Source organism: Scylla paramamosain, chromosome 10, assembly GCF_035594125.1.
Source record: "Scylla paramamosain isolate STU-SP2022 chromosome 10, ASM3559412v1, whole genome shotgun sequence".
In the NCBI taxonomy this organism is placed as follows: domain Eukaryota; kingdom Metazoa; phylum Arthropoda; class Malacostraca; order Decapoda; family Portunidae; genus Scylla; species Scylla paramamosain.
In genome coordinates, this window is record NC_087160.1 from 26,404,432 (window position 1) to 26,429,062 (window position 24,631).

Below are 24,631 nucleotides of genomic sequence, written 5' to 3' on the forward strand. Positions count from 1 at the left end.
CAGTGACTGTATGTCATGGTTCGGGGTCCCTTTACACTTTAACACCTGCCGATCACATGCGACTCCTGGTTGAGTCTCCAGGTAGACTAGGGTAGGACACTCAAAAGAAAGCACAGTCATAAATCTTTGACTTATATTTACACAGTAACTCCAACAAAGGCCTGGCTAGCTATGGCTACACTCAGTGGCGCGTGAGCGGCACATAGAAAGAAATACCTATTCCTCCGGAAGCGGGGCCAATGCCCGGTCCTTCTACGTTGTGAGAGCACAGCTTTATGTTAAGTTACTGGATCACGGAGGTAATTAGCCGGCACTATGCACTGTATCACTCTGCCGCACAAGGAGCGACGACCACGTGGACGCTGGGTGACTGGATATGCGCTCGAGAACAGGCCTTACCACAAATAACTCACCCTGGTGTACTCACTCCTCCAGTCTGCTTCGATGAAAGCCAGCTTCGTCGGTCAGGGCTTCGGCTTACCGCTGCACCACGCTGTTCTTTCTGCAGGCTGGTTCGGGTGGAGTCGAGGTCACCTCTCGGGCGCTGGGTGACCCGGCCGGGAGTGAGACCTGGCGAGGTCGTGACCCGCTCACCTGGGCCCGCGCGCATTGATGCAGGCTCCGTCCACCTGCCCGCATGGCAAATGGTTCTCTCCTATGATAGGGCGTTAATTTATTACCCTCTCAAAATCTAGTGTTCCAGTGCTCTCACACTGTAGAATCAAGATGTATTGTAAAAACTTGACAAAAAAAAAATGTTATTGTGACGAACCGTGAAGATGTTAAAAAAAATGTTTATAACATGTTTTACTTATGCTCGCTATTTTCATCAGTTAATCATTGAATGCTGAGATAAATTATCACATTAAGTAGGAAAAACTCTCGTGAACACGATAGTGTGATCAGAATGTAGATAAAACTCCACATATTGAAAACACAGTCATTTATAAGAACATGTCATTCGCCGCAACCATCACGGTGATCGCGACACGGCGTGGCGTGTGCAGGTGGGCTCTGTATGGCCAGGTCTGCCACGCGTCTAAAAATTAGAACCCCCCAGCTGCTGGGAGAAGGTCCTTTAAGTTGCTTCACAGCTTAAAACACCTGTTACCTGGTTGTTTATTTATTTTTTTTTTCGGACAGATCTCTTTAACCTTGACTTTGGCATCCTCACAAGGAAGTGTGTGTGGGTGTGTGTGTGTGTGTGTAGAAATTCACTCGCACTGGTGAGCTCGCCGTGATGTTGCCTCGTGACGTAGTGATTTTCTCTGCAGCAAGACACAACGATAGGGTCTATATGTTGGTTTGTGTTCCTTTACGCCAGAATGGTTGCGTGGATGAGGAAGCTGACAAGTCGCAACTTGATGCGCGAATCTCAATTGCTTGCATGTCGGCTTGTGTCTGAGCATCGCGCCGACACAGGCCACTCTGCGTCAGGAAGGATGACTAATGTATTCTCACAAGCCGCAGGAAGACACATACTTGGATGTTAACTCTACATGTATTAGGTTTATAAAGTCCACGAAGCAGGAATTCTCGTGATTTACGTAACAGTATATTATAGAATCCATAATCATGAGCTTGTCTCATAATTTTGATGTAAAAAAAAAAAATGAAGAGTGTTTGATTGTAACACCTTCGATTGGATGATGTTTGATGCACTGTGCGGGAATGTTATTCATTCTCATGAAAATAAGGGACATTTTGATTGTACAATGTTCCGGTTATGGACGCAGCCCCCGTGCAGCATTCGACCTCACGCCCGGATCTGACCCGGCCACATGGGCGGCGACTCAGTGAACACTGAGCCCAGTCTAGGCCTTCCCTCAGGGAAGGAAGGACGTAGCCGTTGTGATACCTCTGCACAGCACCATTTTATATTGATATACCACAGTCGTCCACTACGTGTTTCCTTTTACTCACGGGAACACAAGTACTATAACCACTACAACTACAGCACTCTACTCGTACTAGTACAACAACCTTGACAACCCCGCGTGAATGAGGGTTTTATGCCCCGTCATCTCCCTCAGGGTTAGATTGTCCGGTGGTAATTATTCGAATACGCTGTGCTGTCCTTGCCCATTTATTATATGTAGTGCATGACCAACACAATCAGCTCTTTATTTTCGTACTAATCAATGCCAGTACATACAGTAGCATGACACAGAACACAATAACGACTCCTAATACCACAACAGCTCTATGACACTGCACTTCCTTCAGCTTACTTATTCGGAGTTGAACAGTTTCAAGAGGGAGGTTTCTTAAATTTCGGATGATCATTTATTTTTACTGCACTGTATAGGGACTGCCATCAGTGGGATTTTTTTTTATAGCATTTTGTTGCCACCGGCCAGTACCTCTCTTAAATATAAAAAAGAAGTCTCTCTTATCAGTATTATATTTTCATATATTTCTTCTTATGTAGACGTTCCCTCACCAGTACTGAAAGAATACATAATAAGCAATAGAAGATTCAAATATTGTCTTGTGTTACTTTCATATTTACAATGTTGTATTCATATTCTAATCCGTGTAGGCTTTCTTTGTACGTGCGTTTCTTTGTTGTTTGTTGCATTCTTAGAAGGTGTTCGATGTGTTGTATATGTGTCAGGAAAGTCCGTTTTCTTATGCATTACAGCCGAGTAAAGAATTGCGTGATACATCTTTAAATCTTTGTATTTATAGTTTTGTCAGTTTATCTATATATCTTTCAGTTTGTTCATCTGAAATCTACCTCTCTGTCCATTTATCTATGCGTATATTTGCCTTTTTTGTCAGTCCGTCTATCTGTATGTCTGTATATATGCTGAGCGTATACACGGGCAGGAGATTCTCTCTTACACGTTTCATTAAATCTGATCGCTAGATCAGCACTTATTATTTTCTTAAAGATATTTTCTTATATATATATATATATATATATATATATATATATATATATATATATATATATATATATATATATATATATATATATATATATATATATATATCTTATAAGAGTCTTATTCTTTCTTGAAATTTTATTGGTAACTTCGCCGAAGTTAGTCATGCTTGCTATATCGCGATTTTGGGTTCCTTAACCCTTCCTCGTTAGCTGTGGAATGGCTGGACACAACTTAAACTTGTTGATTAGTGGGCCTTGAGGCTGGACACGCTGGGGAGGCTGCTATTTATGCCGTGAGTCAACGCGTCGGTCTGGGCCGTAAGAGGCGCTTATTGGGTGGTACGGCGCGACTGATGGGCTCGTTAAGTGGGTGCGGTGGGAGGCGCTGATTGGTTGGCTCCGTTTGGCTGGTGGGCTTGCTATGTCACGGCGGTGCTTGATCCATGCTCAACAGTCAGCAGGGTCCTTAAATCCTCTGTCTGTACATTGAGCCTGGGATTGATTTCTTTAAGTGCTTCAAGTATTGCAAGGTATCTCGCATTTGTACACATCTAAAATTTCAGTGTTTTCTTCCAGGTCTTTTCTTGTGATCTTGATGCAGTGCTGATGTTGAAAGTGTATTCTGAGGGCTCCGGATGTTAGTTGGCAAGTGAGTCGTCGATACTGCTTCGTCGTCGTCATGCCGATGTAAGTTGAAGGGAGGATGTCACAGTCTCCTCGTTTACAGGTGAACTTATACATGGCGTGTGACTTCTGGGTTGTCTCTCTTTCTATGGGGGGACTGTTTCTGAGTAGGAGGTGGGTGGTTTTCTTGTTCCTGTAGTATATTTGGAGCTTTATCTTCCTTTCTGGGTCTGAGGGCTTGACATTTCTTTTCATTATGTGTAATTATTCTTTCATCTTCTTTCTATGTTGTGGGGAAGAAGAAGGCACGGTAGTATATGGTGATGTCAGACTTTCTTAGTCTTCAGAAGAGCTGGAGGTGTTATTATATTGGCCGAGTTTACCCTGAAAAGGAAGTCGTTTTCTTAGTGTCCCGCGTGTTCCGTTTTCCTCCTGTGCATATCTTTATTCTTAGTTACAAGTTAGTATGGGACTTATTTACTCATTTTATATCGTGTAGTATTACTCTCTTCATAATTTAAGTTCTTTACATGTATGTATATGTAAGGGAAGAGGTGTATTTGAGGTAGAGTGTGTTGAGGCGAGAGGCGACACCTGTCTGTTCGTCTCTCGCACCTGATTCAGCGGAATTTCAGATCGCCGAAGGCCCTGAGGGAGAATAGAGGGTTGGCATGTCTCAGGGGATAAATTCGGGTGTGGTGTGGTGATGGAGTGTGTGTGTGTGTGTGTGTGTGTGTGTGTATGGAGGTATTAGTGATGTGGCGGTATAACCTAGATATCCAGGATCAGGTTGGTGAGTCTTTTGTGGTACCAAGAGCTCCTGTCCGCTGAAATTTGGTTGGTGAGGGGTGTTGGTTATGTAACGCTGAGGGGAAGCGTTGGGGTGAGAGACAGCCATTTTGTGGTTGGTGCTGCGGTGGTGGTGTGCCGTCATTGGTGTCTTTGGGGATGGTGTTATGGTGTTATAGGTGCTCTATGGTGATGTGCTGATGTCTTGAGGTTTGAGGAGGTAAAATACGGAAATTGTTATTTGGTGACGCGATGACAGCGTCTAGGGAAATTCCCGCAACTGGAGAAAATATTTCAGCGGTCTATGGAGGAGTAAAAGGGTTTTAGTTCTTTGTGAAGTGACGGGAATGTCATGTATTGATGTGTATAACCTCTGAGCAATAAGGGACGCGATATAAGAGCGTGAGAAAAAGAGGGATCTTTTGTGAGTGAGTGTGGGAATTATACTGCGTTGGTCTAGGGTAGAAATTTGTTCCTTGATTTCCCTTACTGTGTACTACTTCAATTTGTCTGAGAGTTAACATTATTATTAATATATCCTGTTATTATATAGAATAATTGTGTTTTCTACCCCAACATTGATCTGGTATTAAGGTGATTCCTGGCGTGCTGTGCCAAGGTAAGGGTTTTGTGAGAAGGTTTAATAGCTGGCGGTTTCGGATATGTCGGGTAGGTATTCGAGGTCTTTAAAAATCCAGACCTTTAAAACTTTCTGGTATCAGTGCAACGTCCACTTTCTTGGAAAGATAACCGGGATCGTGACAGTTATGCCACTTACCGATGATCTGCTTGGTTTGGTGGACGATGTTCTTTTCACTGAAGCCGTTGTTTATTAATGCTTGTGTTGCCCTTTCTATTTCTTCATGCACTTTCTGCCAAGTACTGCAGTGTGTGAGTGCTCTTCGGATGTAAGCACCGATAGTAGAGTCCTTATATCGGCCAGACCAATATAAGGAGCAATGTGTGAATGCTCCTCGGATGTAAGCACCGAAAGACTCTACTATCGGTCAGACACAGGCACTCGCGCACACACTCGGACACTCTCACCTTTTAGAGAATTATATTGGCCAGATTGAATACTTTCATTTCGAAAAATAATGTAATAAAAGAAAGGCAGCATGGCTTCAGACCGTATAGAGGAACAACCACAGCTATAATAACAACTTATGAACAAATTCCAAATGCCTTAGCAAAAGGAGACCAAGTTTACATGGTTTTAAGAGATGTAGCTAAGGCGTTTGATAAACTTTGGCATAATGGCTTAAAATATAAATTATTAAGACTTGGACTACCCTTTATTTTAGAAAAAAAATACTATGTAATTCTCTAGACAACAGAAAGGCAACTATAAATATTGGGAATGAAAACAGTAATGAAATAGCTTTATTAAGTGGTGTCCCACAGAGAAGTGTACTTTCACCTACGCTTTATACGTTATATACAAATGATCTTCCTTCCCCCGGACCTGATTGTCCAGATACAATATACGATGATGACATGACACAAATCATCACGTCACCAAGCAAATCTAAGCTAATGATGAAACGTAAAGTAGAAAGAGAAACACAGAATTGCCAGTCCCAGAAAAGGGTCCAAAGCGGTAGTCAAAAATTGAAAGATAAGTGTCTCGAAACCTCCCTCTTGTAGAGGTTCATGTCATAGGAAAGTAGAAATACAGAAGCAGGCAAGGAGTTCCAGAGTTTACCAGAGAAAGGGATGAATGATTGAGAATACTGGTTAACTTTTGCATTAGAGAGGTGGACGGAATAGGGGTGAGAGAAAGAAGAAAGTATTGTGAAGAGGGAGGAGGAGAGGCATGCAGTTTGCTAGATCAGAAGAGCAGTTAGCATGAAAATAGCGGTAGAAGACAGCTAGAGATGCAACACTGCGGCGATGAGAGAGAGGCTGAAGACAGTCAGTTAGAGTAGAGGAGTTGATGAGACGAAAAGCTTTTGATTCCATCATGTCTAGAAGAACGATAGGAGTGAACCCTCTCCCCAGACATGTGAGGCATACTCCATACATGGACGGATAAGGCCCTTGCACAGAGTTAGCATATAGGGGGTGAGAAAACTGGCGAAGACGTCTCAGAACATCTAACTTCGTAGAAGCTGTTTTAGCTAGAGATAAGATGTGAAGTTTCCATTTCATATTATATGTAAAGGACAGACCGAGGAAGTTCAGTGTAGAAGAGAGGGACAGTTGAGAGTCATTGAAGAAGAGGGGATAGTACTGGAAGGTTGTGTCAAGTTGATAGATGGAGGAATTGAGTTTTTGATGCATTGAACAATACCAAGTTTGCTCTGCCCCAATCAAAAATTTTAGAAAGATCAGAAACCAGGCGTTCTGTGGCTTCCCTGCGTGAAATCTTTACTTCCTGAAGTGTTGGACGTCAATGAAAAGACGTGGAAAAGTGCAGGGTGGTATTATCAGCGTAGGAGTGGATAGGACAAGAATTTTGTTTTAAAAGGTCATTGATGAACAATAAGAAGAGAGTGGGTGACAGGACAGAACCCTGAGGAACACCACTGTTAATAAATTTAAGAGAAGAGCAGTGACCGTCTACCACAGCAGCAATAGAACGGTCAGAAAGGAAACTTGAGATGAAGTTACAGAGAGAAGGATAGAAGCCGTAGGAGGGTAGCTTGGAAATCAAAGCTTTGTGTTTTGATTTCCAGTAAGGAAAGCCAGAAGATCACCAGAAGAGCGGCCTTGACGGAACACATACTGGCGATCAGATAGAAGGTTGTGAAGTGTTTAAGAATCTTCCTGTTGAGGATAGATTCAAAAACTTTAAATAGGCAGGAAATTAAAGCAATAGGACGGTAGTTTGAGGGATTAGAGCGGTCACCCTTTTTACGAACAGGCTGAATGTAGGCAAACTTCCAGCAAGAAGGAAAGGTAGATGTTGATAGACAGAATTGAAAGAGTTTGACTAGGCAAGGTGCCTGCACGGAGACGCAGTTTCGGAGAACAATAGGAGGGACCCCATCAGGTTCATAAGCCTTCCGAGGGTTTAGGCCAGCGAGGGCATGAAAAACATCATTGCGAAGAATTTTGATAGGTAGCATAAAGTAGTCAGAGGATGGAGGAGAGGGAGGAACAAGCCCTGAATCGTCCATGGTAGAGTTTCTAGCAAAGGTTTGAGCAAAGAGTTCAGCTTTAGAGACAGATGTGATAGCAGTGGTGCCATCTGGTCTATGTCTAGACTGTTGAATATGAATATGAATTTTATTCATATTTCATAAAAAGGAGCTAAATACATTACCAAAAATTAATATTGATTGCTCAATATGTACACGTACATATTAAAATGACTGCATCGGCAGTCTGAAGCCCTAAAGATTTATTTGTGACTCTTTTGGGGATTGAACGTCTCAGAACTTTATTGCATAATGGATACAGCACAATAAAGGAAATCCCTCCCTCTCTCTCTCTCTTTCTTGATGAGACAAATATACGAGTACATATCCCCTAAAGTCTGTTTTGTCAGGGAAAGCTGAGGTTCTGCCGATGCAAATGATGACGAAATATAGAATAAGCTATCATATATGTAATCTTAAGAGCCTCTGTTAATATATGCATAAATGAATGAATGAGTGAGTGTCCAAAATTATTTGTTGGAAAAAAAAATAAATAAAAAAAAAAATATATATATATATATATATATATATATATATATATATATATATATATATATATATATATATATATATATATATATATATATATATATATATATATATATATATATATATATATATGTGTGTGTGTGTGTGTGTGTGTGTGTGTGTGTGTGTGTGTGTGTGTGTGTGTGTGTCTGTGTGTGTGTGTGTGTGTGTGTGTGTGTGTTTGTATGTGTATACACACACATTTGCGTCATATAATCCTGCAGCAGACATTTTTTTTTCTCTCATCCTCCTTGTCCAGCTTGACAGATAACGTGCTGGGCAAGCCTCCCCTACCGCCAGGACCATATGTTTTTTGCCTTGCCCGGGAAGCATACTCCCGGAGTTTGTTCTGATAGCGAACCCATGGAAACTAGAGGCAATAGGAGCGCGCGCCTTCTAGACGAAGCTCCCCCCAATATTTTTCATGAGTAGCTAAAAGTATTCTCTCTCTCTCTCTCTCTCTCTCTCTCTCTCTCTCTCTCTCTCTCTCTCTCTCTCTCTCTCTCTCTCTCTCTCTCTCTCTCTCTTCATCGCGGAAGTCTTTGATGAATATATGAAGCAAAAATTGATAGAAGTGGTATTGGAGAGGCGGCGCAGTAAGATTGTGGCTACTTTCAGCTCCATGCCTATTATACTTGTGACACCTGTGGGCGATGCTGTGCACGAGGTGCAGAGCCAATCAACACCAGGACAAGTTTTTTTTATGTTGACCTCACAGATGGCATATGCACATGCACTAATTAGAAAAATTGCGAGCACCAAGCTGCAGCTGTAGAATACAGCATATCAGCTGTGCCACAGATGTTGCCACTCACTGCAAAATATAGAAGGTGGCTGGCAGGAGTGGCACTATGACGAAAAACTCTCCCCGATGAGAGCTTTTTTGCAGGGCTGCAAGAGGGAATTCCTGCAAGTGAAAAAGAAGATACGAAGGGAATAATACCCACGATGGGAGAAGAGCAGAGTGTGTCTCACCCTCTAGCGCAGGCTCCTTGTCTCTCACAGGTTCCTCCACAAACATCTGACTCGTCCCATGTGGCAGAAAGTTTAACCATTCTTGTGAAAAGATTTAAGAACATAAGAACATAAGAAATAAGGGAAGCTGCAAGAAGTGACCAGGCTTACACGTGGCAGTCCCTGTATGAAATATACCTACCTATTTCCACCTATCATCCCCATCCATAAACCCGTCTAATCTTCTGTTAAAGCTCCCTAATATCTTAGCACTAATAACATGATTACTGAGTCCGTTCCATTCATCTACCACTCTATTTGAGAACCAGTTTTTTCCTATCTCTTTCTTAAACCTAAATTTTCAAGCTTGAACCCGTTATTTCTTGTTCTATCCGGGTTGCTGATCCTAAGAATTTTGCTTACATCCCCCTTGTTATAACCCTTGTACCACTTAAGACTTCTATCAGGTCCCCTCTTAACCTACGTCACTCTATAGAATCTAAATTTAACAGCTTCAATCTCGCCTAGTAAGGAATACTCCTTATCCCCTGTATCCTTTTAGTCATTCTCCTCTGTACTGATTCTAATAGACCCATATCTTTCCTGTAATGTGGGGACCAGGACTGCACAGCGTAGTCTAGATGAGGTCTGAACAACGCCAAGTATAACTTTAATATTACTTCGGGCTTTTAACACTCCTAAAAACGAATCCTAATACCCTATTTGCCCTGTTTCTGGCCTCTATGCATTATTTTCCTAGACGGAGTTCAGAACTAACTATAACTCCTAAATCTTTCTCGTACCCTATACCTACCAGAGTCTCGTTGTTTATCGTGTACCTACTGTGTGGGTTTCCTCTACCTACGCTAAGTACTTTGCATTTGTTGATATTAAACTGCATTTGCCATCTGTCCGTCCATTCATTCATCCTATCTAAATCTGCTTGCAAGGCGATGGCATCCGATTCTGACCTAATTAATCTACCTATCTTTGTGTCATCCGCAAAGTTACTAACATCACTACTAATTCCACTATCCAAGTCATTGATATATGTTAAAAACAACAATGGCCCTGATACTGATCCCTGTGGCACTCCACTTTGGCAATGAAAACACCAAGGAAGCACTTGAAAGGTGCAGAAGACGTTGTTTTCAATAAAGACAACAAATCAACCGAATTCCTTCCTGCACAACATGTGCTCTGAAACGAGGACAGTGTTTAGAGGTAACGGGAAAATTAGTTCAGCCAACTTCATTTGCAAGAAGGGGACCAGACAGACCACTCCTCTTGGTAAGGGACGGCGGCCGAGCACCGTAAAAGAAAAAAACAAACGGCCACGCAGTTTGTCATTTATGGTAATATTGCAAATGATAGAGCCCATGGGAGTGGTCACTAGATTTTCACCACACCACCGTCATCTCTTTCCTTCAACCAACCCTGTGAATTCTTAATTTTATTTTATCTCACATAAACTCACTTCACATCATCTCACCTCACCTCACCTCAACTCATCTTACCTCCTCACTTCACTTTACCTTAATTCACGGCATCGCATCTACACTATACAGGGCCTGACCCTTATCTGGCAGCATTCTCATATTGTCTCTATAGACTGTCATTTCTTTACTTTATTTCATCTCACCTCACCTCACTTCAGATTATATCATCTCGCCTCACCGCAGCTTACTTTATTTCACTTAATTTCACTTCTTTTTAATTTCACTGTACCCTCGCATTGTGTCTATAAACTTAGCATGTATAAAAAAAAAAATATATATATATATATATATATATATATATATATATATATATATATATATATATATATATATATATATATATATATATATATATATATATATATATATATATATATATATATATATATATATATATTATACATACGAAATTTCTAGACACAGTGTGAGTGCAGTGAAATGAGATGAATATTAGGCGTCATGTGTGGATGAGGTGCCATGCGATAACATGATGTGAAGTTAACCGAGATGAAGTGAAATGTTATACTTAACATGTATGTTAATGAAAGGAAGGGAAATAATCTGAGTTTTTTTTTTTTTTTTTTTACACCAAGTCGCGCGAGTAACATAGCATTATACATCACTACCCTAATCATCTTGTCACGACCGTCTTACTTGGTTTACTTGGTAGAATTTAGAGGGTCTTCCTCATAGCTGTGGTGGTCCATCGCTACTTCCAGCCCTAGAGTCTTCTTTCTGGAGATCAATCTGGTCTGGTACGGGGTTAGAGGCTGCCCTGCAGTGTGCTATGTACCCAGGTACAGGAGTTTCATCTGGTAGTCACCTCAAAAATTTGTCCAGATGTGTCTTGAACTTGATGAACAGGGCAGCTCTTGATATCTCTTAACATGTTTTGGGAGTGTACTGAAAATTCTGTGGCCATTGTATGTAAAACTGGATGCTAAAAGAGTCGATTCTTTCTTGGGTAGATGTGGGTAGCGATTTTCTCTCATACTTGCGACCGTTTCTGCTGTTTCGTGTCTCTTGCAGTGAGGAAGTACTTGAGTCTGGTACCCATTCTTCTAGTATCTTCCATGCATATACTCGTATAGCTCAATATCTTTATCGTCTCCTCTGCAGTAAGTATAGGCGCTTCCAATAACTGAGGCCATGCATTTGCCTGGTAAAGTACGTTTGCACTGACTCCAGTTCCTGTATGTCTCTTTTTTGTGTGATGACTAGAGTTGACTATAGTAGTCGAGTATTGACTGTATGAAGGCCTTCCACACTCTTAACATTAGTACTTGTTCTCTGGACCTGAAGGATCTAAGGACCCAGCTAGCCATTTGTTTGGCTTTATTTGTGGTTGTATAGATGTGTTGTTTGTGGGTGGCATCTTCATTGAGGTGGATTCCCAGACACTTGACCACAGGAATTGATGGTATAGTTTTGCCTCCCGCTGTGTGTAATACTATGGAGTTTTTCAGGTTGGAGTCAAGGCCACATCGCAGTATCTCAAATTTATCCTCATTGAACTGCATGTTGTTGACTTCAGCCCATTCTGAGATTTTGTCGAGGTTGGTCTGCAGTTTCTGGATGTCAGCTTCATTGTTGATTCCATGGCTGAGGATAATGTAGTCTGCAAAGGATGACAGAAGTTAACTGTATGCAGCTTGGCTAATGCCGTTCATCAGGACCAGGAAAAGCAGTGCACCCAGTACTGACCCCTGTGGAACACCACTGATGACTTGACTTCTCTGATTTCTGGCCGTCAACAGCTACCATCTGTGTTCTTTCTGCGAGAAAGCTGTGAAGCCATGTTCCGAGCTTCCCCATGATTCCCAAGGCTTTGAGCTTGTGTGTAAGGATGCCGTGATCAACTCAATTAGCTTAAATCCAGTCTTATCTAAATCCAGGTACACAACGTCAAGCCCTTGGAGCAACCAATCATAGTAGTTTAGTAAGTTGGACGTATATGATCTTCCTTTACGAAATCCATGTTGAGAGTTGCTTATGAATTGGTGGGTTTCTAGATATACGATGATGTTGTTTCTCAGTATCTTTTCGAAAATCTAGATGGTATGGGGAAGTCAGGACTACCGATCCGTAGTTTTTAGCAAGAATCTTGTCCCCTCCTTATAAACTGGTGATATTATTGTTTCCTTTAACCTGCTAGGTATTATTCCTATATCCAGGGGTCGTCTCCAAATTTTGAGGAGAGGAAATGCCAGAGCCTCTGGCAGAGGATAGCAAACTTAGTATTGTTCAATGCCTCAAAAACTCAATTCCTCCATCTATCAACTCGACACAACCTTCCAGACAACTATCCCCTCTTCTTCAATGACACTCAAACTGTCCCTTCTTCTACACTGAACATCCTCGGTCTGTCCTTTACTCATAATCTGAACTGGAAACTTCACATCTCATCTCTAGCTAAAACAGCTTATATGAAGTTAATGTGTTCTGAGACGTCTCCGCCAGTTTTCTCATCCCCCCAGCTGCTAACTCTGTACAAGGGCCTTATCCGTCCATGTATGGAGTATGCTTCACATGTATAGGGGGGGGGTTCCACTCACACTGCTCTTCTAGACAGGGTGGTATCAAAAGCTTTTCTTCTCATCAACTCCTCTCCTCTAACTGACTGTCTTCAGCCTCTCTCTCATCGCCGCAATGTTGCATCTCTAGCTGTCTTCTACAGCTATTTTCATGCTAACTACTCTTCGGATCTTACTAATTGCATGCCTCCCCTCCTCCCGCGGCCTCGCTGCACAAGAGTTTATTCTTTCTCTCACCTCTATTCTGTCCACCTCTCTAACGCGAGAGTTAACCAGTATTCTCAATCATTCATCCCTTTCTCTGGTAAACTCTGGAACTTCCTGCCTGTTTCTGTATCTCCACCTTCCTATGACTTGAATTCCTTCAAGCGGGAGGTTTCAAGACACATTCATCAATTTTTGACTACTGCTTTGACCCTTTTATGGGACTGGCATTTGAGTGGGCATTTTTTTTTTATTGGATTTTTGTTGCCCTTGGCCAGTGTCCTTCCTACATAAAAGAAAAGAAAAATAACATCATTAACTACTACTACTACTACTACAATTTTAATTTAACCCTATAACGTGTGAAATTACAACGCATATTTCTAGTTGCGTAAAAGCTGTCATCATTACTATTATCACAAAAAAAAATTCAAAACTTTAAATAGGCAAGAAATTAAAGCAATAGGATGGTAGGTTGAGGGATTAGAACGATCACCCTTTTTACGAACAGGCTGAATGTACGCAAACTTCCAGCAAGAAGGAAAGGTAAATGTTGAAAGACAGAACTGAAAGAGTTTGACTAGGCAAGGTGCAAACACGGAGGCACAGTTTCGGAGAACAGTAGGAGGGACCCCATCAGGTCCATAAGCTTTCCGAGTGTTTAGGCCAGTGAGAGCATGGAAAACATCACTGCGAAGGATTTTTAGTGCGTAGCATGAAGTAGTCAGACGGTGGAGGAGTGGGGAACAAGCCCTGAATCATCCAGGGTAAAGTTTTTAACAAAGGTTTGAGTAAAGAGTTCAGCTTTAGAAATAGATGAGATGGCAGTGGTGCCATCTGGTTGAAATAAAGGAGGGAAAGATGAAGAAGCAAAATTATTGGAGATGTCTTTGGCTAGGTGCCAGAAGTCACGAGGGAAGTCAGATCTTGAAATATTTTCACACTTTCTATTAATGAAGAACAGACACTTGTTTAGGTCATGCTGATACAGGTTGGACAAAGCCTGTGTTAACTTGTACTATACAGAAAATGAATGGGCCAGGCTTGACTACTTTTACATTTTTTTTTTTTATGTATATGAACATATAGACCTCATTTATCAGTATGATATAGAACTAAATTTTGATATGTTGAATATAAAAAAAAAAGTTATTTTTTTCTAATGGGAACTCTGCGCCATGCCTGCCCGTGCAGGGAGTGGGAAGCAGCGAGGCTGGCAGCAAATCAATTGAATGTTAGTCAGATCACACACACACACACACACATATATAATTATATATATATATATATATAATTATATATATATATATATATATATATATATATATATATATATATATATATATATATATATATATATATATATATATATATATATATATATATATATATATATATATATATATATATATATATATATATATATATATATATATATATATATATATATATATATATATATATATATATATATATATATGCTCTCTTTTACCTAAACGTTCAGAACAATTTTTATATTATAACACACACACACACACACACACACACATTACAACTAGATAAATACATCGCGCGTAGCGTGGATGGAGGGTGGTGAGAGGTCATCATTCTCTTGGGTCCATAGATTAATTTCTGGAGAGAGAGAGAGAGAGAGAGAGAGAGAGAGAGAGAGAGAGAGAGAGAGAGAGAGAGAGAGAGAGAGAGAGAGAGAGAAAGGGGAGGGAGTGAAGAAGGTATGAGAAGAATGGGGCTGGGCAAGAATTACGGGAGGAGAATGGGGAGAGGAAGAAGGCAGGCCTAAGATACACTTCAGAGGCAGCTCTAGCCAGTGATAGCTGTCATGACAAAAGGATGACAAATGTCACTTTCGTTAGAAATATAGGCAGGAAAGCTGCTTCATCAAATTGTACATACGTGCTTATAAATTCATTCGTGTACCGGTGGTGGTGGTGGTGGTGGTGGTGGTGGTGGTGGTGTTTATAATGATGGTGGTGGGGTTGAGTAATTAGTGATAAGAATGTGTTGAAAGAGAAAATCAATAGTAACGTTTTACGCTGATATATATTTATACTTCTGGTGGTGGTGGTGGTGGTGGTGGTGGTGATTCTACTATTAGTACTACTACTTCTAATATTATTGCTGTTACTACTACACTACTACTACTACTACTACTACTACTACTACTACTACTACTAATAATAATAATAATAATAATAATAATAATAATAATAATAATAATAATAATAACAATAATAATAATAATAATAATAATAATCATAATCATAATAATAATAATAATACGAGTAATAACGATAATAATAACAATAATGATGATGATGATGATGATAATGATGATGATGATAATGGAGGAATAATAATAATGAAAAACAATAGTGATCTCACAACAAATGTTTTGAAGAAGGCAGAACCCTCACAGCAATAAATAATTGTACAACAAAACTATCACCGACAGTTTCTCAATAATCTTACAAATATTTCTTTATACCTTGCATGCTGTTAAGAGGCAAGAAATCAACCAGTATTTAAAGTCTTTGAAAATAAACACAGCGCCAGTATATGATGAGACTCCACCTAGACTGCTTCAACTTGCTGCACAATACAACAATACATTATTGCCCGTAGTAAATTTAATTATATTCTTTAAGCAGATGACACCGGTCTTTTTTTTTTTTTTTTTACATGATAACTTAACTTAAATCATTTGCATGCTGTGGTAAATACTAATCTGGAAAAAAAAATAGTTAATGGTATCAGTAAACAAATTAAAAAATAAATATCACAAAAAATAATTTATGTTATTTCATAATCTGTCTGCAGTACACACCACGGGGCCGGTCCACATGGAGGGATGTGAGCTTGAAACGGTTGCATGTACTAAATTTTTAGGAATTATTATAGATGAAAACTTGAACTGGAAAAATCATATATAATCAGTCTGCTTAAAATTGTCAAACGCAATTGGAATATTATATAAGATTCGTTATAACTAACAACTGATGCTATGAAAAGTTTACATAAATCACTGTTATCCTCTTATAATGTATTGCTTGTTCATTTGGGGGATGTACATACGTGGCCGTATGTACATCCTCATTGTAACACAGAACTAATTGGTAAGGACCATAACATTTAGAGGAAAGCATGACTCTACACATTTTTTATTCAATGAATTGAAACTACTGTAGTTGGAATTTATACTTTATTAGTTTTGCCTTCTAGCTGTTTATAATGATTTAAATGATGATAGTCACAATAAAAAAAGCTTTAGAGTTATTCACTGCATCCAAGGCACCAGAAGATATAACATCAACCTGATATGTCCACGACTCAGAACAACATTATTTTGGGACGAAATGTTGGAACTCATTACCAGATTAAACTATTTTGATCTTTTCGAAATCAAACTTAAATAGTATTTATATAAATTGCAAAATCAAGTTGTAAAGGAATAAAACTAAATGTAATAGATTCATATTGTTAAGTATTTTGCTTAGATACATGTGTTAGTGTGTTAATCTTGTCTATAAGTGTGTTATTTTGCATTTGTAAATCATTCCGTCATTGTAATATTTTTCTCATTGTGTGAACAGAATTTGTCTGCTAGGGAGCTCATGCTCAGCAGACTAATATATTATAAATGTGTATATGTTTATTCATTCATGTATGTGATTGTTATTGACAATAAACAGAGAAACAAGCAAATTACAACTATTATTAAAGGCACTGTCAACTACTGCTACCAATGAAGCTGTTATGAAGCATCTACAACAACAACAATTGCACTCACACCGTCAGTCACCACGTCAGTGCCTCACTCATCACCACCACCACCACCACCACCACCATCTCATCCCGTGACGCACACTCACCTCCCGTCGCTCTGATGAGACCATTGTCAGCATCTCGATCATGGCTATTGGGCACCTCCACAGGCGTCCTATGGGGGGCCATGGACATCCCTGGAGCGACCGTCAGGTGCTTCGTGATTGACGTTTTGGGAGGGTGAGTGGCGAAGTATATAGACTGGACAATAATAGTCTATGTGGGCCCTTGGAGCGAAGCAGGTGTTGTTTAGAAGACGCACTCTATACGTCTCTCTCGCCACAGCCTTGGAAGTGCCTGGAAAAGTAAAAAAAACACAAGAAAAATGAAGAAAGAGTAATGTTATACGAAAACAAATCATGTGTCTGTGCCAGTGGAGCGAAGCAGGAGTTTTTCAAAAGATGCACTCGTCACGTATCACTCTTCACACCTCTGGGAGTGTCTATAACATTGTCCATAACACAAAGAAAATGAAGAACAAAGAAGGGATTATGTTATAGGAAAGCAAATCGTATGTCTATGACACTGGAGCGTAGCAGATGTCCTTTTAAAGACAAACTCGTCACGTCTGTCTGTGTCGGTAACAAAGACAACACAGAAGCAATGAAAAAGGAATAATGTTATACGAAAGCAAACCACGTGTTTGTGTCATTGAAGTGAAGGTGTTGTGTTAAAGTTATTCTCGTTACAATACATCTGTCACAGCCCCTGGAAGTGTCTGTAACAGTAACAACAGAAACAAAATGAAGAAGGAATTGTGTTACAGGGACCGCCATGTGTAGTGCTGCTGGCTTTACACAGCTTCCCTTATGCTCCAAAGTTATTGGAAAATAAAATCATATAATGCCGGCTACAGTCACGAAAAGAACGGTACCTCTCCCGCTGAAAAGAACTGGGTCATGCGCTGGATTCCTCATAAATTACAGCAGTCACGCAAGACAAGTAATGTACGTAGCACTGAGACTGACTGCACTTTTTTTGTTAAGGAGACCGTATAGAGAGATTGGGGGTGGGGAGGGGGCACACAGTTGCTACCACCAATTAAGTAAATCAAAGTGAATCTAAATCACTCTATTCACCCTCCCTGCACGTGATCTTCCGCGGTACATACATAAGCAAGACCTCAGTGTTTACGTTTGTGCTCCTTGCATTCCCCACTTCTTAGTACTGACTACCGCTGAGAAAAAATAGCAAGATAATCTGTTTTATTTTTTTTGCAGTACCCATCCGCTAACCTTCCCATCCCTCCCCACCCGTCCCCGCCGCTCCCCGCTTGCTGCAAACCGCCTCATACTGGATCACTTGAGCTTGGCACGCAGGTGGCCACTGCATTACAATATTGGGCGTCCACAGAGGTTTTAATGCCGCAGCACGGGTACGAACCTTACCTGTGTGTGTATTTGAGAGAGAGAGAGAGAGAGAGAGAGAGAGAGAGAGAGAGAGAGAGAGAGAGAGAGAGAGAGAGGGGAAAAATAAAAAATAAGCAAACAGAGAAAGAAAGACAAGCAAACAGACATGTAAAAAAGAAGATAGACGAACTGACAGACACATAGACAGAGCAAGCAAACAAAAAGACAGGCAGGCGAACAAAGACACAGACAAAAAGATAGACAGACAGACAAAAGCCGCGTTAGTTTCGATAGTATCATAAATTTCCCCGGTACTATTATTAAACTTGGGTAGGAAATGGCCGTAATGCACGACAATTCAGAAGGCGAGCAAAAAACGCACTGACAGTAAAGGACAAGGTGGTGCTTTTTATGCACAGCCGCAACAAGTATGGGCATCTTGACCTTATAGAGCAACACACCGCTCGCGACCACAACAGTGCGAGTAAACAAACCCCGAGACAAGAATTCGTATTCTTACACACTTTGTTCTCCCATCAGGACTATTTGCTGAGGCCACTGTGATGGTAAGTCGCAGTCCCATGTGTGTGTTTCTCCATTAAAAACGTAGAATCATTGTTAAACTTTGAGTACAATTATAAAAACACTCTTGAAAATCCGAATAATTTGTAATTTAGTTTGTTTGGAGTAGTCGATATGAAACACCGAAGCGTTTGAGAATTCGAGGCAAGGAAACGAGGGAGATGCGCAGTTGGTCCTGCCAGAAGGTCACCTGGACTGGGATCAGCTGACCGACGCAGGTGCATCTTGGAGGTCAATGAAAACCGGATCTGAACATGTGTTGTATAACGTGTTACAGTGTAGCGGGTGTGTTTTGACTTGGCTAGCTATTAATGACCTATGAATGTGTGAAGGGAAGGAAGAATGGAAAGAAGGATGAAAGGAACTGTGGTCTGGCATTAAGTGGGTGTGATCTAATAAGAATCCTTGTTGAAGTTAGTTCATGTTTCCTGTATCTTTTTTTTTCTGTTTACCTTGTGTACAGTGTAAAAATGCTTTGTTCTTAAGTTCTTTATAATCTTCTCGTTTCTTCCGTTTTTCCTTATTCACACTATCTTCTTACTTTTTTTCTCTGTCGTGATTAACTGCATAGAATTTCGTTTTTTTGTCTCGTCATTTACATTTTCTTTCACTTACTTCCTGCGATCTTCCAACTGCTCCCTACTCTTGGCACTTGTATCGTAGCCCCTTTATCTTCCATCCTGTTTGTTCCATTCTTCCTTGTTTCTCGGTATTTTTGCGCACTATTTCATAATATTTTTCCCAGCTCCATTAACTTGCTCTCAGCTCTCTGTAACCTATTTCCCATTCTCTGTTCATTATTCTCTTTCTCTCTCCTCTTAAACGTTCAGTCGTAACCTGCTGTCCTGCTCTGATTACTATGCATCCCTCTCCCTTTTCATCGTATGTTGTTCCCCTGCATCCTGATCCCACTCACTGGTATCTTTTTACTATATCTCTTTCCCTGGCCGCCACTCTCCGTGCTTCCCGTTCATCGCTCCCTAACTCCCGTTCTCGTATATTTTTTGCTGTTTATACCTTGCGTTATCTGTCACCGGAGCCAGGTAGTGCTGCTGCTGCTGCTCTTCGTGTGACAGTTATATTCTTTGACCCTTTGTTCTCTCACTCAGAGGTTACAGGTAGATCCGTCTTGCTTTATTTCCAACAGAGGTGTACGCAGTTTGTTTAGACGGCTGCACCACGTAACTGTTTTCAAGGTACAGTCATGGTCAGAAGGCAAGTCACGTAGCACGCTCACTTCCAATGCGTCCATCCCTTTCCTTCCCTAAGATTCTATCAGTTGTCAGGTTTTGTAAGGAAACTGCCAACATATCAAAGGATCTTCATCGTGTGAAGCCTTTTCCAGCAACCTCCAGGCCTTTGGTATGCTAAGAATCTATCAATTGCCAGATTTTGTAAGGAAACGATCAATATACGAAAGGACGTTCATTGTGTCTAGCCTTTTCCTTCAACATCAAGTCTTCCGGTATGTTAAGCATCTGTCAGTCCTCAGGTTATGTTAGGAAACTGTCAGCATATCAGGTGACTCAATAAGGAAAGCACAGCGTAGAGTGGTGGTGAGTGCAGTAGTTTACTCGACTGTGACTAGGACTGTACTTGTCTATTTGAGGGAAGTTACAACGAAAGTGTGAGAGTGAGAATCAGTAGTATGTAAGTATAGCTGATTACACACTTTTATTTTTCTATCTATCTATAGCCTCTACTCCCCGCAGTAAACACGACAGTATAGTATTTAGGCTTACACTCACACACACACACACACACACACACACACACACACGAGTCTATCACGTGATCCTCACCACTGTTGATGAATTATACACACACACACACACACACACACACATCAACAGCACTCACCCCTTCCCACCAACACCAGTCAGTCCTGCCCCGGCTGGGTAGGGACCCATTCACTCCCTCAAGGCCTCACCTGACATAACACCGCCATCTTCGGACCACACTTCAACACATTACACTACCAGTCACACACATCCAATACGAAGAATGCACTATGCACTACTTACACTCTCTACATTATATTACCTTGTTCTACCGTCAAATTACATACATTTTTGGCCCTAGCACGTTGCCCCAGTTACCCAGAGGCCTGTAGGGGGATATGAAGGGCTACAGGCGGTGTGGTGGTGGGGGGGGGGAAGGTGTATTCGGTAACCTTGCGTACATAAACAAGCTTTTTATTCACCTCGCTCTTCCTTATTGCTACCGGTTGTCTCTATAGGCCTAACAGCTCGATGTGGTGTTTTCTCTCTCTCTCTCTCTCTCTCTCTCTCTCTCTCTCTCTCTCTCTCTCTCTCTCTCTCTCTCCGTCTAATTTTGCGTGTTTTATTATTGTTTATCTATCTCTATTTATTTATTTGCTTGTCTGTTTGTTTATTTATTTATTCATTCATTCATTGTGTATGTGTGTGTGTGTGTGTGTGTGTGTGTGTGTGTGTGTGTGTGTGTGTGTGTGTGTGTGTGTGTGTGTGTGTGTGTGTATGTGTGCGTGCGTGCGTGCGTGCGTGTGTGTGTGCGTGCGTGCGTGCGTGCGTGCGTGCGTGTGTGTGTGTGTGTGTGTGTGTGTGTGTGTGTGTGTGTGTGTGTGTGTGTGTGTGTGTGTGTGTGTGTCCCACTTTCTTAAGGATCACGTGCTGGATTCGTGTGTGTGTGTGTGTGTATGTATGTGTGTGTGTGTGTGTGTGTGTGTGTGTGTGTGTGTGTGTGTGTGTGTGTGTGTATGTGTATGTATGTGTGTGTGTGTGTGTGTGTGTGTGTGTGTGTGTGTGTGTGTGTGTGTGTGTGTGTGTGTGTGTTTTGCTACGTGTGATAGTCGCTGAAAAGTTCCTGTTATTGTTCCTGTCTTTTTTTTTTTTTTTCCTCACTGTGTTGTCCTTACGTTCAATGAATTAAGTTATAATCTACCAGCGGTGTTTTTACTTCACGAGGATCAGACAAGTGCGGGGTGTTCAGAAGGCGCCTCGTGTTGTGCACCGCCACCGACAGTTAACTTGAGTGTCACCTCAGTGCGCCGATGCCCTCCTCCGAATTCTCTTCTATATTCAGAAACGCTCCGCTCTCTCAACACAACTATTTTCAAAGGCCAAAGAGGTGATATGCCAGGTATTCAAGAAGGTTTCCCCTTTTGATAACGTAGCAAATCTTACTTGTCACTAGAATCGTAAAAACTTCCTTAAAAAACCCGTGTCATTTCAATCAGAGCCTATTGAAAGTAGTTAGAGTGCTGGCAGAAGTGTTTCAGAAAATGGTCGTCTACCGCGTGAGGGAGAGGTGAGGCGTTCTGCGTTCAAAGATGTGCTCGTATTATTCATATTACTATTAAGACGCCATGGCTTCTCATTAGGGAGCCACATTCCATGTCATCATAAAGAAAAATTAGGGACCAGAGAATTCTGCCTTTCTCAGGATGATTGCACACCGGGCCAACATTTGTGCGAGATAATGAGGAATGTATAGTTATAATTATTATAATTATATATATATTATTATAATTATTATAATTATATATATATTATTATAGTGTTATAATGATTATAACTATACGTTCCTCATTATCTCGCACAAATGTTGGCCCGGTGTGCAATCATCCTGAGAAAGGCAGAATTCTCTGGTCCCTAATTTTTCTTTATGATGACATGGAATGTGGCTCCCTAATGAGAAGCCATGGCGTCTTAATAGTAATATGAATAATACGAGCACATCTTTGAACGCAGAACGCCTCACCTCTCCCTCACGCGGTAGACGACCATTTTCTGAAACACTTCTGCCAGCACTCTAACTACTTTCAATAGGCTCTAATTGAAGTGACACGGGTTTTTAAGGAAGTACATAAAACTACTGATAACTACAATTATTGTAGTTATCAATAGTTTTATGTATTACGATATACTATTAATACCGTTACAGTAACTGTTATTACTGGTAATGCTGTCACTGCTGCTGCTGATGTTGCTGTTTCTAGATTTATTTATTTGTAGTTAAAAAAAAATGAATATAAAATTTCGGCTGGACGGTATGAGGAAGTGACGCCATGACAAAGGAAGTGTTGAAGTGCACTGCTGTTGAGGTGGGGTACCGCCCCCTCACCGCCTCCCACGCAAAGCTGGCACGCATGTGGCACGTGAGCAACACACTATGTTGTGTGTTTTTAGTGCTCCACATCATAGAAATGTATTTTTTGTCTAACCAATACACTGCCGTGTATTATTTGCTAGGGAACGCAAGGACCTAAGATACACAGGTCTTAGTATCTTTGCAGATGTGCGTCATTGAGGTGGCATTTCATTAACTGTGTAGCAGCCATCCATGCTTATATACTTCCCGTATTCTCGAACCTTTCGGCGTCTTAATTTGACAAATTTAAGTGGAAGTTAATGATATTTACAAACATGTTTAGTTGCCTAGTGCTAGCCCAACAGTAACCCTACACCTTGAATGAGAAAAGCAACCATGAGAATCCAACCAGTCATATTTGCCCGCCTTTCAAAGTAAACCTCATGAGAAAACAAAACACTTCAGAGCACGGACCACTGTATCTGAGTAGCGCAGTCAAAACAAAGCCATGGAGTTATCTGTACGGACATCACACAAAAACTTGACCTTCCCCCTTTACAAGGCCTGGCACCCTGCTTTTGCCCACCACCGTGCCAACACAGAGCCCGCCACCGCGACCGCGCCTCCATGCTGTTCTGGTATTCCTGCTTCGATTCGCTAGGCTGTACCCCGCGAACCTATAATCAAGGCATACATTTTTTACACTTCCATCTAGCTAGTTTGACGTTTCTTGTGAGTCCGCCTTTCTCTCTCCCTCTCTCTCTCTCTCTCTCTCTCTCTCTCTCTCTCTCTCTCTCTCTCTCTCTCTCTCTCTGCTACTACTACTTTTAGCACCACTACTACTACTACTGCTATTTTCTTTCTGTGCCACGCTACCAGTTAGTTCATCGTCCTTTCTTGGCACTGCTCTCTTGGCTTTCCTTGACCCCGGCACATGTTACAGGAGTGGCTCAGCGTTTGCTTGTTGCGAGAGAGAGAGAGAGAGAGAGAGAGAGAGAGAGAGAGAGAGAGAGAGAGAGAGAGAGAGAGAGAGAGGCCTTTCACCTCCAAGATGACTGGTTTACTTTTCATTATCCTAAAGTATCGTTGACAGTCACACGGAAGATGATTAGATCAATTTCATGTGTTGAGTTGATTAAATGCTTTGTTTTCCCACCAGGACTTCCTTCAAAGGCCACAGGAGTAATAAGTCGGATTCTCGGTGAAGTTCTTTTTATGCCTATCTCATCAAACTCTACTAAAAATCACACATGTGCCATGAAAAGCATAATAACTCCCACAAGTGCCTGTGAGAAGTAACCGATATCAGGCGGCGAAACCAAGGAAAGCAATTCAAACACATAAACTTCCACATACCAGGAAACGAACTCAAACACGGACAGTATTAGTGTACACACGTCACGAGAGAAGCGATGAAAAACAGTGCCGCATAGTTCAATACTTCATGCCTTGAGTAACGCGGTGTTCAGGGAAAGGACGAGTGGATATCGGCGCCACGGGAACAAATGTATCGTGGGTCTACTGGTCTTTGTTCTGTCAGCACCGCTCGACTGCCTGACAGGTGGACAGTCACGACAGGCTCTCAAGGTCATATCGGCTTGACGCGTATGATTATTGA

The 24,631-nt window shown here is 41.1% G+C and overlaps 1 protein-coding gene across 4 annotated transcripts in view; it reads right to left on the reverse strand.

Moving 5' to 3' along the window:
• The window catches only part of LOC135104443 (battenin-like), a 37,604-nt gene that overhangs the window by 6,941 nt on the left and 6,032 nt on the right, over nucleotides 1-24,631 (reverse strand). For 3 of the 4 annotated variants that reach the window (XM_064011881.1, XM_064011882.1, XM_064011880.1), the window contains exon 2: nucleotides 17,059-17,308. The exons of the other annotated variant lie outside the window; for it this stretch is intronic. In XM_064011881.1, the coding sequence (XP_063867951.1) occupies nucleotides 17,059-17,146 (88 nt within the window). In that variant the 5' untranslated portion in view covers nucleotides 17,147-17,308. The remainder of the gene's footprint in view (nucleotides 1-17,058; nucleotides 17,309-24,631) is intronic. 4 annotated transcript variants of the gene reach the window in all.